Source organism: Clytia hemisphaerica, unplaced genomic scaffold, assembly GCF_902728285.1.
Source record: "Clytia hemisphaerica strain Z4C2 unplaced genomic scaffold, Clytia hemisphaerica genome assembly, whole genome shotgun sequence".
Taxonomy (NCBI): Eukaryota; Metazoa; Cnidaria; class Hydrozoa; order Leptothecata; family Clytiidae; genus Clytia; species Clytia hemisphaerica.
The window spans coordinates 422,270-441,020 of NW_027103927.1; the positions used below are offsets into that span (position 1 = coordinate 422,270).

General features: G+C 34.6%; 1 protein-coding gene across 1 annotated transcript; it reads left to right on the forward strand.

Annotated features, from left to right (window-relative positions):
• The first annotated feature begins 9,261 nt into the window (after positions 1-9,261).
• LOC136809721 (uncharacterized) lies at positions 9,262-17,401 on the forward strand. Its single transcript, XM_067066259.1, has 4 exons — positions 9,262-9,605; positions 15,836-16,105; positions 16,366-16,833; positions 16,962-17,401. Coding segments are annotated over exons 1-4 (1,179 nt in total). The 5' UTR covers positions 9,262-9,604.
• The last annotated feature ends 1,350 nt before the right edge of the window (positions 17,402-18,751 follow it).

Here is an 18,751-nt window from a genome sequence, read left to right on the forward strand (position 1 = left end):
TATATATCATTATAACATGAGAAAAAAATCATCTCTCTATCATTAATAGCGCAAAGGTCATCAATAAATCTACCAACTGAATGAAAATTGTATGCTCTAGGAGAACTAGTAGATATCAAATTTTGTACATATTTAGATTCGTAATAATAAAGAAAAAGGTTAGCCCAAAATGGAGCTGGATCTATTCCCATCGGGATACCGATGTTTTGTCTGAGTATATGATTACCAACTTTGAAATAGCAATTCTTGATTAAAAATTCAACACACTCTGATAAGGAAATGTTGGTAAAAAATCTGTTATCTTTTCCTTTTGCTGTCCAATAGACTGAATTTGCAGAAAATCCAAGTTTATTGCGACATGCCCCATCAAAAACGAAATTAATGATATCTGTCAAAGTTTTTACAAGTAATTCATGAGGAAGAGTGGTATAAAGTGTAGCAAAATCGAAGGTAGAAATTCTTTGTGCTTTTTTCTTAGCATTTATCCGATTTAGATGTTCAATAACCGGTGAAGAATTTTGAACCACCCAAAATTTGCTAAACCCAGAAAAGAATCTTGATTTTCTGTGAAAACTTTCAACATGTTTGTAGAGAACTTTAAAAACATTTGAAACAACTGCGGTCAACGGTTTGTGCTACAAGTTTTAGAGGCTACAATAAATCTGAAACCAATAGGATTTTTATGCATTTTTGGCATCCAATACATGATGGGAAGAGTTTTCATTTTTTCTATCAATCCTAAACCAAAGCGCTTACACATTTCCTCATTTGTATTGATGATGGTATTGAAGTCTATGTCACTAGGCAAGTATGTATTATTGCCTGAAACCTCAGCAATGAGTTTGGCGACATAGAACTTCTTACAAATAAAGGCAAAGTTTTTGGAAGCTTTATCTATCGTCACTATGACGTATTTACGATGGAAGGATTCAAGATATTGCTGTACATTTTGATCTTTAAGCACAGAACTAGTTTTGAAAACTTTAGTTTTAGGTTTCCAAATGTTGATTGTATCTCTTACTTTTGACATAATTGCTTCTTTCCACTCATTCAAGGTTGACTTTTTAATACCAGATTTTGCTTCAATGTTAGTTATACAATCATCCAGGCTTCGAAGAATCTCTTCCAAGGCTCTATCAAAATTTATAATTCTAGGTTCTCTATAGTTGGGACCCTTGGCTAAAAGTTTTCTGAGTTTGTCATTCTCAACAACACGCAAATCACCAGTGATAACATGTTTATGAAACTTATCAGAAAATGGAGAGTTACAACAATCACATGGGTCTGAGTCAAGGGAAAAAGAAACATCATCATCAATGAAAATGGAATCAACAGTCTCTTTATAATTCAAGATTTTATTTCTTATTGTGTTACCTAATTTATATGTCACAACTGGTCTATTTTCTTCATCGCAGATTTTGTTTGGTAAAAGAGATACGATAGCAGGGTGCTTTAGAATAGAAGGAAGATGTATAATTTCAATTGCTTTATTATGGAAAAAAACACTACAGATATGTTTAGGCACACGCTTTGATTTTTTCTTACTTTCAACAGGAATAAAGAGAAGAGTTTCGATAATGTCAAGAACATAAAGATAGTATTGTTCAGACGGAGAATTGAGTATAACCAAAGGACTATGCGAAAGGATGCTAAAGGCAATCTTCTTCAAAGTTGACTTTTTCAATCTATTTAAAGTGACACGCAATTGATAGAAAGCATTGCTCTTGTCATTCGAAATGATGTTGTCAAAGGAATGAAAGAAATTTTCATGTGAAGTAACGATGTCATGATTATTTCTGTTATTCCGGCTATGAAAAGTACGTGGTACAGTTCTAGCTATTTTTGAAAATAATTTACCAACTGGAAGGGTCTTTGTCATGTCCTCTGGCCCTTTCATTTAGACCATAGGGATAAATAGTTCGCAATTCTTTCATCCAAAAATCTTCTCTATCTACTCGCGCTTTTCTTGCAATAGGACAAACTTTTTTACCGACATATCCGTTTCCATCAAACAATTCAATAACTTGAATAGAAAAAGAAGCATCAGGACATGCTTCTTTGAAATGTTTGATCATGTGTTCGCATCCAGTTTTTGCTGTTCTATGGATATTCATTCTACTACTTAGCTTTATGGTTGTTTCGCCCACATATTGGACATTGCAATTCAAACAGGAGAGGAGGTAAATAAGGTTTTGAGAATTACAAGCGACAGGAATGTTAGAATGGTTGATTAAAGAATAAGATTTTTTGGTCACATTTGAGACAAAAGTGGGTTGATTGACTAAGGAAGGACAAGTAAGACATCTTCTTAAATGAGAAGCAGTCTGACCGGTTGGTTGTTTCCCATTGGCAGATGGTAAAGATGTGGAAGGACTTCCTTCTTCCGCTGAACCAACTACTACGGCCTTACCCTGGCGAGAAACAGCCAACCTCCTGGGGCGGTTCCAACCATCCCCAGGGGAAGTCACCCGGGGAGGGGGCTGCCCTCCCCGAGTTTGCGATCTGGTTGTAGGCATGTAAAAATAAGGGGTTATAATTGTTTAAAAGTTTAATGTCAAAAATTTATTTAAAATAATTGTTGTTCAAGCTGAATGCATATTGGTAGTATATGTGTCAGATGTTGATAAAATGAAAGTGTGGAGAGGAAGGAAGATCAAGGGCAAGAAGAAGTTAAGAGAAGAGGTCACAATGTCTAAAGGAACCTATGGATCCTGCAAAAGAAAGTTTAAGAGGGAGGAATTCCTCAACACTGCATAAACAAGACTAATGATAATATATATGGTGAAGATCAGAGATCTGACCTCAAGGAGAGAAAGTGTTGAAAATACGAAATAAAATAAAGATGAAACATAAAAAGGCACTTAAGGTATGTCATTTAAGGTTAATTGACACCTTCTCTTCTTTTGTTAATAACTTCCAAAAAATAAATTTTTGAGCAATAAAAGTATATATATTTTCTGAGCCCATAAAATTTCCTAAATGATGGTGTTCATTAAAATCTTATCATTAGTCATGATAATCTATTCTGAATAAGAGTAATTATTAAAAGACCAAATTTTGACCTAGTTACATTCAAAAGGGATGAATTCACTTTAAGCTATCAAGATTTTTTTTTTTTTATATGATTCAGAGAAGGTTGGTTTTTTCTAATTGATCGGTTCCCAACTTATTCAATAAAACATAAAAAAATCACATTAAAATTACTATAATTTTGTTAAATGAAGCACTTTCAAAAGCGTAACAGAAGGAGCATAAAACATCAGATTTTCAACAACTTGAAAATGGAAAGCGATTATCAAAATGACTATTTTTAGAAGATAAGTAGAACGTAGTCGTCTAAGAAAACGGCTATTCTTTTTTAGAATCAACCTTACAAGCTAGTTTTTATATTTATAAAAACTAGATTGCTGACGTGTGAAAAGGAATGTTGGCGTGAATGATCCTTTTGTTTCGATAATAACATCAAAGCAGGAACTAATTTTCTTCTTGTTTCTTTCTTTCCTTTTTCTTTCTCATAACTTCAAGCTTTCCCTCAGACTCTCCCAAGCGTGGTTAGCTCAAGTGGTCAGAGCATCTGTCTCATAAGCATGGGTTTCCGAGTTCGATCCCTCTGGGTGTCAAATTTTTCAATTCTTCAAATTTCTTATTTTAATTCTCTTTCTATTAAAATGAAGGTCAATCAAACAAGTAACTAGCATATATTACCTCCGCTCTCTGTGTAAGGTTTAGATAAGCTATGATAGCATCACTTAATAAGAACTTTTTTAAGTTTTTTTTTTCTTCAATCTTTTTTTTACCACAAGCGATTATTCAAGGCTGAGATATAGAAGAACGGGTATAGGCGTATGCGCCTGCGTTTGGTGACTGACAGTTTCAGTTTCAGTTTCACTACTTTCACTTTCACTTTCAGCCAGCGAGTGAGCGAGCATGATAATTGATTTCTGGGTCAATGTTTGACACTTGATCCAATCGTTTGCTTATCTTTCTTGCGTGGTCGTCATTTGAATTTCAGTATTCAATGCTTATAAAATACGGTTGTTATCAGGGGGGGGCACGCAGTTACTACAAGACAGTATGACACTTACTACCGTGGTGGTACTGTATTCAGAAGTTATGAAAACAGTTACTACACAGTGTAGTAACTGCTGTTTGGGGGTGGTGCCAAACACTAAAACTAGTACTTTTGGTGTAGTAAGTGCTTATTTATATTTCAATTCTTTTTAAAGAACTTTCAAAATTTTTCACAAAAAATGAATTTTTTTGTGAAAAAATTCTTTGTTAAAAAAAATATTTTTGTTAAAAATGGACGAAAAAAAATTTGAAATTTTTCTCAGACCCAACTTTGAAATTGTGCTTTCCCTAATTATCATTAAATCGTTCTCAAGAGCTGTTAACCAAGTAAATTAAAAGAAAATCTAGCACAAAAATGGCTTTAGGTTGAAAAATAATCGCAATTTAGGGTAATTTCGAGCATGTTTTTGATGATATCACTCAAAAACAGGGGTGGTACCTGGAAATCTTTTCTGAAAACAGTTACTACCAAGGTGTAGTAACTGCAAAGGGTGGTGGTCCTGAAAAAAAGTGTTGAAAAAGCACTTAATACACATCATGTCTTGTAGTAACTGCGTGCCCCCCTGTTGTTATAAGGGTATCAAACTCCTCACTAAGAGGGAACAGATCATAGATTCGAATTGAACGCGTAATTACTAATAGCAATTAACATTACATAACGCGTCGATATCTCTTCACTCCCGTGAAATGTGATTCAAAATTAAAGTGATGAGCACGAAAACAAAATCAAGAAAAGACACCCAGAGGGATCGAACTCGGAAACCCATGCTTATGAGACAAACGCTCTAACCATTTGAGCTCTAACCACGCTTGGGAGAGTCTGAGGGAAAGCTTGAAGTTATGAGAAAGAAAAAGGAAAGAAAGAAACGAGAAGAAAATTAGTTCCCGCTTTGATGTTATTATCGAAACAAAAGGATCAGTCACGCCGACATTCCTTTCCATAAATATAAAAACTAGATTGTAAGGTTGATTCTAAAAAAGAATAGTTGTTTCTTTAGACCACTACGTTGTAGATGGTTTTGCTTCAATTTGGTTAAATGAATCTTCCTGAACCTTCTCAGAGAGATTAGAATCAAAGTTTCCAGCTTTTCATTTGAAATATTTGATCAAAATCATGAGTTTTTGTTCAAAATTTATTTTAAATTTTGGGTGGTTGAAGGGCTGAAAATTATCAACACCTTGACTGAAATGGTTTAAAGTGCAGTACTTGAGTACAATGGATATTGTTTTTATAGTTAGTAGCATTGAATAGCTTTAACTCAGATAAGATATACCAGTCCAATTGATTGATTGTACAACTGGGGTGTGGATTATACTATTCAAAATCTCTTCTTCACTTTAGACGGCAATCACAAATATCTTCATTTCACATCCTCGTTGGGTCTAATAAGTGAGTTGGTCGGTCGGTTGGTCATAAAAAGTTTCGGGTTTTCTTCTTCTCGCCCGACCTCCATCATCCATTTTTGGAGTGTATTCTTGAAGGAAACAGTCAGCCAGCCAGCAGCCAAAACAAACGCGTGTTTGGTTTCAAATTATGACCTTTGAACACTGTGACCTTCGACCCAAAATTGCGCATGTAATGATAAACAAAGTCAAAATGTTGGGAATGCACTAGAAATCGCTCGCAAAAAATTGTCAATAATAAAATTTTTGCACGAAGGAAACGTCATCGACAGAAAAAGTCCGACAAATTTACCGACTCACAACTCAATTCTACTCAATTTTCTCGAGTCGGTCGGGCGACGCGAAACGAGAATATTTGTGATTGCCGCCTTAGACTACAATTTGATTCAGTTATGCAACTTTAAAAGTCCCAAAACTTTCTGTGTAACAAGAGGAATGAACATGGAAAGGATCTACAGTGCTTTTTATTATTTTAGATTTTCAAATTTTCTCATATTTCTCAAATTTTTCGAAATTCATTCTTGTGTATATGAATACATGAAAAACCCAGAAGTCAAATAAATCTTCTGGGAGACCCAAAATATCAAACAGAATTGGAAAAATATGAGTCCCCTTAAAATGTTAGCAAAAAGTTGGTCATATCAAAAAAGCGTAACGACCTAGGTACTGTGAGTGGTCCTAAATCCGACAGCCCTGCCTAAATCCAATGGGGTCTTTCAAAGATACAAACTAAAATAAAAACAAACCTTTCGCTGTGACGCAACAAGATACCAAAGTGTCAACTAACCTGAGAAATTTGATACACTGAACCAAATAACAATAATTGCTTTTATACAAAACATAATTTTTTACTACAAAATTGTCCGAATTGTTAACGTTAAACATGAGCAATGGATTCAGAATGTAATTATTCTTACAACTCACACGTTTTTGATTACATTAATTGACATCTTGACATTATAGTCATATTGTTAGATGTTTTGTTTCGAGAGTTCTTGCAATATATATAGTTTATTGTTCAACTTGGAGAGGGAATGTTTGTAAACATAGAATTTTTTTTCACAACAGTTATTTGGGGGGTCGGATTTAGGCATGGCTGTCGGATATAGGACCACTCACGGTAACGGAGGGGGCATCTAGATACACATGACTGTATTTGTCGTTTTATCAGTTTATGACCTAATTCTACCTGACTAATATTACAGCAATGGAAGTTTACATATGGGGATGATTTCCATGAAAATTAAATAGCGTAACGCCGCATGTGCGTTTGGTCTGGGAATGCGAAATGCGAACGCAAACTACCGACGTCTAAACTTTTCAATATATCTCCAGAACTAATAGGTTTTTTGCAATTCTGTAAAAAGGTCCAAGTTCCTGAATAGTTTTACTATGTTCTGTGAAAAAATCATAACCATCAGTGAAATACTCGTTCATCTATTTAAGATTGAAGACAAAAATTTGCAAAGAAAAATAAACCTTTTTTTCATCCAATCAGATTGCGCGATTCCACTTTCGCTTTCTCTAGTCCAATAAGACTACGGGATTTAAGTCATGTGACATCTCTATTGAAAAACCCGCGCGGAATAAAATAGAAATACAGGGGGTCACACTATTGGCTGTAGGAACTGAAAGCAAACAATTAAGGCCAATATGTTTAGTTTTTCTGAAGGAAAAAAGGTATAGGAAGCTTTACTGAAGGAGGGATAAGGCTGGGACCATCTATTTAAAAGAAATGGACAAAAAAGGCACTTATTTGGGTGATAATTAAGATTTTACTTAGAAACTTTAATTCTCTCCGTCCCGGGCCGCCTTGATATGAGCGAGGGAGCCATGTTGGCCACCCCTACTGAAAATTTCAGATCAAAATAAACAAGGAATTAATTCCTGTAACTCGATGAAAATAGGAAAAAGCTGGTTTTTGACTATTTCTGATCCTATAGTGCTATTTTTTGGTAAAAGCTTTGCAATTTATGTTTGGATTTCTAGAAAGCTTACCCATTCATTGTCAAACTAAAACTTGAATTTTGTCAAAAATAATATTAGATAAGAAAACTTTTTCAATAATTTGAAGTTTGATTTAGCTTTTCTTTCTGAAGAAATATTATTTTTGACAGAATTCAAGTTTTAGGTGAGGCGGCAATCACAAATATCTTCATTTCGCATCCTCGTTGGATCTAAAAAGTGAGTCGGTCGGTCGGTAGTAAAAATTTTCTGGTTTTCTTAAAATTGGTCTGTGAGGCGGTAAAAGGTAAAAGGGCGTTAACTGAGGTGGCAGGAGGCCCAATCGCGTGTATGTTTTGCGTGGTTTCAGATTATGAAGTTTAAACACTGTGACCTTTGACACAATAATGGCATGTGTAATGATAAACAAAGTTAAAATACTGTGAATGCGCTAGAAATCGCTCACAAAAATCAGCAACAATAAAATTTTTGAGCAAAACGTCATCAAAACAAAAAGTCTGAAGATTTTACCGACTCTCCGACTCAATTTTACTCAATTTTCAGGAGTCGGTCAGGCGACGCGAAACGAAGATATTTGTGATGGCCGCCTAAAATGTCATCAATCTTTGGTCAATATTTAATCTTTAGTCATCTTTAATCAACATGGATTTTTTAAGAATTTAGTGTGAACATTTGGGAAATTCAGGTTTCAAAAAAGGGCCACTCAAGCCAGCCAAGGTCCAAATATGGTCATGGAGGTGCCATTTGTCTAAATTTATATAGGGGCACCACACCATCATAAAACTCAAACCAAAAAGTTATTTACCAACTTCACCTTGCATTTCAAAATAATAGACACAGAGAAAGTTTAAAAATGTAACAGAAGAGACAGTGTACCAAAAATTTGTTCGTTTTACCCATATATACGCCATACAGACTGACAGTCGGCCATATTGGTTTTAAAACGATAAACGTGGTAGCTACCGTGAGATCGGGTAACTTGCATCAGTGGAGGCAAACATGCATAGCCCTCAAATGAATGACCTGCCTGGTGGGTCATTAAAATACAACTATGCAGCTCTGCCAGTTACATCAAAATGCCTAGAAAATGTCAATATGAAAATTGCGTAATCAGAGAACATATGTCTCGCTCATTATAAAAAGGCCGAAACAAACTTTCAATAATTGGATTGTAACATTGAGTTAAGTCTCTTTTGTTAAGTCACCAGGGGGTAAATAAAACAGACCTTGATACATTTATCGTTCGTTTCAACTTGACCATTTGTTTAAAACTCAGCCTCCTAAATATTTGGGGTAGGTAAAATATGTACAAAGAAATTCATACTTTTCTAACCCGGCCAATCTTTAAAAAAGAAGCAAACAATAAAATATAATTACCTTTTCCAAATAAACCTCTTCGGTGGCGAGCGTAGTCTACTCTGACGTAATTGTAAAATTTATGTGATGGGAGTTTGAGATAGTAATGTTTGGGGAATTATGAAGTTCTCTGGAATTTCGATTGCATTTATTCAGGTTGATTTTTTATGACTTCTAATGGTACTTTTTCTAACGAGTTTGATTACTCTGTTCTCACACTTATGTCTTTTTTTTTTCGCGTCCTTTTCCGTGATTACTTTTATCGACCGCGGAGCGGTGTACCTTATCGGTAGAAATTTCGTCGGTGGAAAATTTCGTCGGCAAAAAATATTCGTCGGCAAAAACTTTCGTCACTTGCTGGTTTTGGTAAGCGCATTAAGGCCGGGGAAAATATTCGTCGGTAAAAACTTTCGTCACTAAGCGATTTTTTCGTCACTTTTTACCGACGAAATTTCTACCGATAAGGTATTCAGAGACGTTTTGTATGGTGAAAAATCTCGCATATTTGCGCGCGGTAATCCGTTCTCTAAAGTCACGGAAAGCTGACGAAATCAACAATCTCGTTTCTCTATCTTTGAAGTCTCTGAATAACACTCGCTCGGAAAAAGTAATTATCTTCCTTAGATTTCTGTATGTGCAAAGTATTACGGAGATAAAACAGTTTTAAAGGAAAAAGTACAATATACTCCATAGTTTTTCGACGCGACTGTTACAACAGCATGAAAACAGTGTCCCCATGTGAATTTGTTCCTTTTCAAAAGAAGATCAAGAATTAAAGACAAGACTAGGGAACCAATTAGCACTTAAAAGTAATTATTTTTTAATTATATTTGTATAACTTTAGAAATACAGCTTAAATTTGGGAATACATGTAGCTTTTCATGTGTTTATTAATTTGGATTGCAGTGAATACAAAATCAAAACTTTAGCTCAAATATTTTGGGTATTCACTAAAGTTAAAGAGTATGGAACACAAAACCTAGCATGAAAGCTGAAAAAAGAGTATGAAAACTCAAAACTAGCATGAAAGCTAATATGAAAGCTCGAAAACGTAGCATGAAAGCTAAAGAGACTATGAAAGCTCGAAAACTTAGCATGAAAGCTAAAGAGAGTATGGCCACTCAATCATCTAATGTGAACAGTTCAATTGAAAACCACCTGAAAAAGCAAAGTATTCCCAGATTTACAAATGTTGTAATTCGTGAGTTACATCTTCCTAATTCGGTACGTTCTACCCCAGGGACATACAGTTGTGCGATTGATTCGTTCATTGATCTTTTTTACCATAGTATATTTGGTCTCTTAGACAGAACTTACGTTAACAGTCCACTTTTGATCTCTCTTCTTGATGTGTGTGACAAATATACAGAATTAAAAACTCTTCACAAAGATCGCATCTATAAAGAATCAGAACTTAAGTATCTAGTGTCTAATGAAGTTCGCAATCCAATTTGGAGCCACATTATTGATCACTGTCCTAGTTTCAGAGCAAGAGATTGTCATGCCGAGTTTTCACAAATTTTTCAAGAATCTGTCTTTGATTTTAGAAATGACTTAGAGAGGATAATGTTTTGTAGCACTTATAACTTCAATCAAATTTGCATAAATTGTGGCCAACATTGTGTAGACTCGGTCTCAACATTTTTGCAATATTTTTCTTGGAATGAAACTATAAATGATGCAGTGATCAATGAATGGCCAGACTTATTATTTTCATCGAATTTGTTAGTTCAAGAAATTGTGTGTCAAAATTGTCAAACCAAAATACCTGCAAGTAATTTAGACATTGTTCCATCGTCAGTTTTGTTTATTGAGTTTGCTGAAAATCTCATGAACTTGGTGGTGAAAATCCATAGCTCTCTCAAAATCAGAAACATTTCTTATAGTCTCAGGTCTTCAGTTCGTAATCATGGGGCCCACTTTACAATTGCTTCGTTTGATTCGAATAGGAATAAATGGTTTTATATTGATGACCTCTTAGAGAGCATAGAAGTTTATCATTGTTTTGAGGATATTCAGTATCAATACCAGGAAGGATGGTTTTTTTGTTGTTATGTTCAGGAGGATGTAATTAACAGTGTTGATGAAAAATATAGATTTGGTAATAGAAAATACAGAAGTGCCTATTGCATATGAATCATCCGTCTCTTTTCAAAATAAGGTACATGATCATGATTATTGTAAAGGGGTCAAGTGTATTTCCTCAGAAGTGGAATTTGATCACAACTATTGTCTCAAAAAAGACACTGAAAAAAAAGTTGAATTTGAATTTAAGGGTAAGCAAAGACAGCAAACAAACAATAAAAATCAGATTCAAAAAGACTCTGTATCAAATGTTAAACTTCAGGGTTCTCAGACTTGCATAAAACATTCAATTGGAAAAATAAAAGAAAATTTAACAAACAAAAAAAATTGAAAGTCAAAAGAAAGTTGAAAAGAAAATATCCATGAAATCGTCAGGTGCTGTAAGCTCTCATCTCGAACAGACAGAACATCTTACTATTCTAGACTTCTACAATGAAATGTATAAAATGCAAATAAAGCAATGCGAAGTTTGTGCAGAGGCTTGGTTTAATGTTTCTAAACAAGAGTGCACTCGATGTAAACGAGATAAACAATGGCCTAAAAAATTCAGTCGTGAGAATAACATGATCCCGTCACCAGTACCTCATGAGCTGAAAGATCTTTCGCAGGTTGAGGAAATGTTGATTGCTAGAGCATTACCTATTATGAATGTTTATTGTAAACCTAGAGGTAGACAGAGAGCATATAAAGGTCATGTTATTACATTTCCTTCAGATGTTCAGACAGTTGCAAATGTTTTGCCAAATTTGCCCTCTGATATACCAATAATTAAGATATCTAAAAAGGGATCTTGTGTTGACTCTAGAGATTTCAAGGTCAGGAAACAAAAAGTTGTAGATGCTCTTGAATGGCTTGTGAAGAATAACCCTGTTTATTCTGATGTTACTATTGATCAAAATCGAATAGAGGATCTCCCTCTAAATGGACAACTTTATTCCTCTATTAGTCAAGAGTCCACTGAGGATAGCTCTTCTGAATCAGAAAGTGAGCATAGTGAAGATGAAATTACAACAGACCTTGGTCCTGAAAATGAAGAAGACATAAGGCCTGATGAAATGAGTTCATTTGTACCTTCTTCTTTGAACACACAAATGCATAAAAACAAAATTTCTCATTTTATCAACAATATCCCTGAACTGGATATTATTGGTATTGAACCAATCAATGAATTCAATACTCCATTTTTAGCTACTATGGCTTTTCCAACTCTATTTCCTGATGGCAAAGGTGATCCAACTAACCTTGCCTTGGAAAGAACTATAGCGTCTAATGAACTTGAAAACTTTTCATTAAAGATTCGTCATTTACTCAAATTCTGTGATGTCAATGATGACAATTACTTCTATCGTTTTGCTGCACATCCTAGATTTGCCTACTGGGCTTTCAACATATTGTATCGTAGTAGAAGAATTTTGAGCAGGGGAAATTTGTACATTAAAAGGAATCCAGGGGAAATGAATTTTACTTTGGATGAATTCAATGAAATGTTAAACTCTAACTGTGCTAATGAATTGATGAAAAAGGTATTTTATTACACCAAAGATGTAAGTGGATCACGTTCTTTTTGGAACAAAGTACGAAACAATCTGACAGCAACAGTTAAACAAGTTGGGGTATTTACAATTTTTTTCACATTTTCTATGGCAGAGTTTCACTGGCCAGATCTTTTGAGTAAATTTAAAGTAGATGTCAATGATGTGAATGGAATAAGAAAATTTATTACAGAGAATCCTCATGTAGTAGACTATTACTTCACTGAGCGTACAAACAAATTTGTCAAGCATTGGCTTTATAATTTGCTAAAAGCTACATGGCACTGGTACAGGTTTGAATATGCTTCTAGAGGTTCCATTCATTGTCATGGTGTTGCTAAACTAGAAGACGATCCAGGTTTGGTTGAATTAACAAATATTGCTCTGAAAGGTTACCTTGCATCGCAAAAATTAAAATCTGAGAATGTTGCTTTTCAGGAAAAAGAGTTGAATGAAATTATTGCTGAAGGTAGCCAGGCTGAGAAACAAGTGTGTGATTATGTTGATAAGCTTCTTTGTACTTGCAATCCTATGGAGGGAGAAAACTGGGTCAAACCCCAGGTACATCCCTGTAAAGTGGATTATAGAAACTTAAATCCAGAGGAAATGAGTACAGATTATGCCAATCTTGTTAACTCTGTCGAAAAACATCTTTGTAGTTCGGCATATTGTCTTCGGCAAAAAAATGATGACACAACATGTCGATTTCACTTTCCTTTTGAAGTAAACGAGAAAACACATTTGGAATTTGAAAAGGTGAAATCTAGAGATGGTGTTGAAAGGTTCAGAGCAAAAGTTGTAACTTCAAGAAATGACCCAAGAGTCAACAGGCACCAACGTGTTTTATTACAAGGATGGAGAGCCAATGTTGATATCAGTGTAGTAGTTGATTACCACTCATGTGTTGAATATTTGACAAAGTATGCTTCTAAGCCAGAGAAGCTCAGTGATATTACACAGGATGCGTTCACTCATGTGGCTTCAAAAGTAAACTCTGATAATTTTTCCCCAAGCTCTGCAATAAAGAAATTAATGATGAGATCGGTAGGTTTACGTGATATGAGTGTTCAAGAGGTTTGCCATCAAATATTAGGATTGAAGTATTACAGTAGTTCTTATGAAGTTTATTGCATGTCCTTAGATGGTTCTCGACAGGTTGAATTGGTTGATGGTGAAGTTAGTACAAAAAAATCTCACTTGGATATTTATGCATTTAGAGAGGACTACTCTTCTGATCCAAGGATTTCTGAGATGAATTTTATCCAATTTCATGCCAATTATGTTTTGGTCAATGAAGAGTTGCATAAAAGGAAAAAAAAAGAAGTTGTAATCCGAACATTTCCTTCTTACTCATCTTCTCCAAATAGTATTCACTATAGTAAGTACTGCAAGTATAGTTTACTAAAATATAAAAGTATGGAGACATACTCCAAATTCAGCTTGGGGTGAAATAGATGCAACTGATGAAGGTTTTATTATGTGTTGGGCTACATTTCTACGATCAGATGCTGCTGTTAGTGTTCCTAATCATTTAAGGGAATTAGAAACAATTGAAAATGCTATGATGAGTAGAGAAACAGGTACCGATTCTCAGGACTCTGATTCCGAAGATGATTCTGAAGTAATCAATGATGAGATAAGCAACTACAGAGAGGAATGGATGTTTCTAGCAGATCATTTCTCAAATCCCCAACAAGAAGATAATTCGAGTGGTAGTGAAAATAGAAACATATTGGCTGGATCAGTGTTCCCAGTATAATTCAATATCTAGATTAGAAATGCCTGCTTGGATAAATAGCAAAAAAGCTACCTTAAGAATAGAAGGTCAACTGAATGACGAGGACACTGAATTACAGAATGTCTTAAAACTAAATGATCAACAGCGTAAAGCATTTGAGATGGTAAGGTGTCACATTAATAGTAACTCACAACTGTTGATGATAATTTTTGGAAAGGCAGGTTGTGGAAAAAGTTTTTTGATTCACAGACTTAGACATTTATTAGGAGATGCACTCATCATTTCATCATTATTTGGACTTGCAGCTTATAGTGTAGGAGGTAAAACTTTACATCACTTGTTGAGATTGCCTATCAAAGGCAAGTTTAACTCCGAACTTGAGGGCTCGTCATTGATACAACTTCAAGAAAGGCTAAAAGGTATTAGGTACATTATAATTGATGAATATTCTGTAATTAATCGAACAGACTTAGCTTGGGTGAATCGGAGATGCAAACAAGCCACTGGAAAGTTTGATGTGCCATTTGGAGGTATAAATATGATCTTGTCTGGAGACTTGGGACAACTTCCTCCTGTGAAAGGACATCCTATTTATTACAACAATCCTAGAAATGAACTTGAAGCTGAGGGATTTTTCGTTTATCAATTATTCAATACAGTTATTGAGCTTACTGTGAATCAGCGCTCAGATGGAAGCAGTTCTCTTCAAAAAAAGATTTCGCAGCCTCTTGAGTAATGTTCGTGATGGTAATGTGAGCATAGATGATTGGAAATTGTTACTGACACGTTCTGGACCTAGTATTAAAACTAACTTTTCAAATGCCTTGAAGTTGTCCTATGGAAATAAAGATGTTGCAGAAAACAATTTCAAGGCCCTTGAAAAACTGAACCAACCGATAGCTAGAATTTCTGCTTTACACAATGACAAAAAAAGCTGCAAAATGCTCTTTAGATGATATGGGTGGCTTGGCACCTACTCTCCTTTTATCAGTTGGAGCTAGAGTAATGTTAATGAGAAATTTGTGGACTGAATCTGGTCTCTGTAATGGAGCCATGGGTACTGTTTGCAGCATTGTTTTTAAGGATAATGAAACTCCACCATCTTTTCCAATAGCAGTGATTGTACAATTTGACCAATATTCAGGTCCAAGTTTTTCAGAATTACAACAGAATTTGGTACCCATACCACCTATTGCAAATACATCTGACAGCCTAGGTAGTAATTATGAAAGAATTCAGTTTCCCTTGCGATTGGCATGGTCAATAACTATACACAAGTCGCAAGGCCTTACTCTAGAACAAATGTCAATTGATCTTGGAAAATCTGAACGAGCATCTGGACAATCTTATGTTGCTCTCTCAAGAGCAAAGACTTTAGATAGTATTTATATTGAGCCAATGCCATATGAAAGATTGAAATCCTTAGCAAAAAGTAAAAGTTTGAAAAAGCGTTTGGATGAAGAAAGCAGATTACGTCAACTTGGTATGACAAAGTAATCAAATTAAAGTTTTTATTTACCAGCCGTCTCCTCTAAATAGTTTGTATATAGATTTGCAGTTTTTGTGATTCTTTCATTGTTTTTAAAAAAAGTAAAGGGGAAATGTGGATATTTTCCTGAAAATTTGTTTATTTATCATTTTAGTTTCTTTTAATAACAAAAATTATCCTGTATCTTTATTACAGTGGCAAAAGGTGACAGAAAGAGGAAGCAAACTGCTGCTGATGCTAAGATGGATGACTTTGATGCATTAGCTAGCACTCAAAGTAATAACACCACCAAAAGTTCAAGTTCTTCTCCCAACGCCAGTGAAAGTTTGAATAACAATGAGACACCGGTGACTCCTAAAAAGCAGGCTGTTGAAGGGATGGTCAATACACCATCACGTTTGTTTGGGTCTCCATCACTCTTGCCGTCCCCAAGATTTTCACCTTCCATTCCACCCAATGCCAGAGGTAAGAAAAAGTAAAATTCAAGAACATTTTTCTTTAATTTTTTCTCAAACATTTCAGAAATGCATTATTTAATTCTTACCAGCTTTTACTAAAATAGTAAACCCATTAAATACAGTGGGACTGGTTTAAGTAAATGGTTTATGTATAAAGTCATTGCCTGGTCATGAAAAGTTTTGCGTTAATGTTATTTCTTGTGCTTATGTCAAGCCTTCTCTTTCAACACAGGGTATTGCAAATTGATTGTTACTATTCTTCTTTAGACATCCTTGGATTTGTTGGCGTAGTTGCAACGATCAGCCAAAATCAAGCTCGTACCAGAAATTTCTTCACGGTGCATCTCAAAACTGGCAAAACTGATTTTTGCAAAATAATAATCAGCAACCATAAAGACATCAAATCAATAAGGCAAAAATTTCTTGACGCCTTTCATAACAAAACTGCCATCCGTGCCGGCAAATTAGTACCAGGGAAAGAGGTATATTTTTTTAACAGCTACTCTTCAATCTCGGACATTGATGACAATGAACTCAGCTTTGGTTTAAATGATGCTGATGCTGTTCATCTTTCTGATATCGATGAGAATGGAACGGTTCTTTCAGCGGTTGGAAAAATCAAATATTCAGGTCCCACTGAGATGAAAGAATATGATAAGTTCGGCAAAACCAAAACAAGTCTTATGCGCCCTTGCCTTTTCTCTGATGGCGTGAAAACTGTCAGTTTGTCCCTGTGTGGGGAGACTTTGTTCATCTGGTTAGAGAAAACACACTCATTCAATTGACTTCACTTTCCTCAAAAGTGATTAACGAGGAGATTTGTCTTGGTACCACTTACTCATCTTCAATTTGTTACCTGACAGCAGATTTGGACGTTGAATTCCCAGAACAGGTTCTCAGCGAAGTTGACTTGTCTACCAAGCTAATAACAACGCCTGTTATAGCTAGCGTTAAAGTGGACAACTATTGGTCATGTAAATCATGCCAAAAAAGGTTAGCACCATCCACACAAGGTATGACTTCCTGTTCTTCATGCAGTAAGGATTTCAAGATTAGTTACCTTAAATTGCATCGAAATCTATTTAAAGTTGTCGTATTCGTTGAATTTGATGCTCCGGAAATGACAGTGAAATTATCAAACAACATCCTTATCGATATGTTCGGTTCAGAAACTCTGAATAATATCGACACAGAAGATGGTATGAACGACCTCAAGCTCAAGTTGCTTAATTCTGATTTCAGTTATGAAGTTGATGTTAAAAAGAAAATAGTTATGGAAATTGTGAAAGCTGAAGAAAGTTAAGACTTCTTTTTTTCGCACAAACTTTTGAGAGGTTAAATCTCTTAAAAGAATCCTTAGACCATGATTTTATTATGCTTCTATTAAAAAACGTAGTAAAGACATATTTTCATCATTAAAGATTTATCAATGTACATTTTATCTTATAGTGTAGGTGGGTTGTCAGATTTCAATCTTCGTTTGAGTATAATGGGTAGAGCTAAGTTTTCATTGACATTGATTCTATGGGACCTATGACTCTTTGAGCCTCAAACTGTTCTTATTTGGTTCTTATTCTTTGGGGTATTTTGGGTCCTTTTTGCCTTATTTTTATTTTTTACCTCATCTTACCTCGTTTGGACCCTTATTTGATAAAAAATTAGACATCCCAGCCTTCAACTTGTTCTTATTTTTTGGGCATTTTAAGCCTCATTGTTTTTATAAAAAAGAGTATTAGCTTTTTTATTTTCCCATTTTGTTAATAATAAAAGAGGCGTAGAAAACAGATTTTTACCAAAAAAGATTTTTTTGTTAAGATTATTTAAAAAAGAGACGTAGAAACAGATTTTTATGAAAAAAGATTTATCATTTTTCCCATTTTGTTAAGATTATTTAAAAAAGAGACGTAGAAGAAACAGATTTTTATCAAAAAAAGGTTTATCATTTTTACCACTTGTTAATAATTTTAGAAAAGGTTTGTAGTTTTTATTTAGTTTAGTTTTTTATAAGCAGGTCATTTATGATATAACATTTGTATCAAAATGATTCCTTTTTTTTACAATAAATGGATTTGCTTTAGCCATTTAGAAGTTTTATTGTTTACGTATTTTAGCAATATTCCATACATGTACACATTTATCACCATTATACCCTTGCAAAGATTTATCAAAAGTTATTTACCTTTTAGTCTATCTTCATCGTTATTCGCAATTTTCCTTAAATTTCTTCCCAAATTCATTTAGTTGCTTGAAACTGCCCTTTTGTATCTCTAAAGTAAGCAACGTCAAACTTTTGTTTTGGTTTTCATATAGACTATAGACAGAACTTAAAAACACACATGTCACGGGAAAAATGAAAATTGAAAACTGGTCCAAAAGCCTAAAATTTGTACTAAATTTCCTAATTTCTAGTCTATTTTCGTCCTAATTTGTCCTATTTTACTAACTAAATGGCAAAAAAATTGGCTTGGAGGCCTGAACGGTTTCCCTAGCCTGTAGGCCACTTGGAGCTTTTTGATAGACTGGATGACGCTGGTAGCCAATTTTTTTTGTTAATTTTACTTTGCCAGCATAAGTTTTTTGTGCCTACTCAGCTTTTTTAAGATAAATCGATAAACTTTAAGGATTTTTTAAGAATGTTGTTCAGCTTCAAATT

Coding starts and splice junctions, on each gene's coding strand:
- LOC136809721 (XM_067066259.1), top strand. Junction 16,106..16,365: donor CATTCCACCCAATGCCAGAG/GTAAGAAAAAGT, acceptor ATTCTTCTTTAG/ACATCCTTGGATTTGTTGGC. Junction 16,834..16,961: donor AACTGTCAGTTTGTCCCTGT/GTGGGGAGACTT, acceptor GTTACCTGACAG/CAGATTTGGACGTTGAATTC.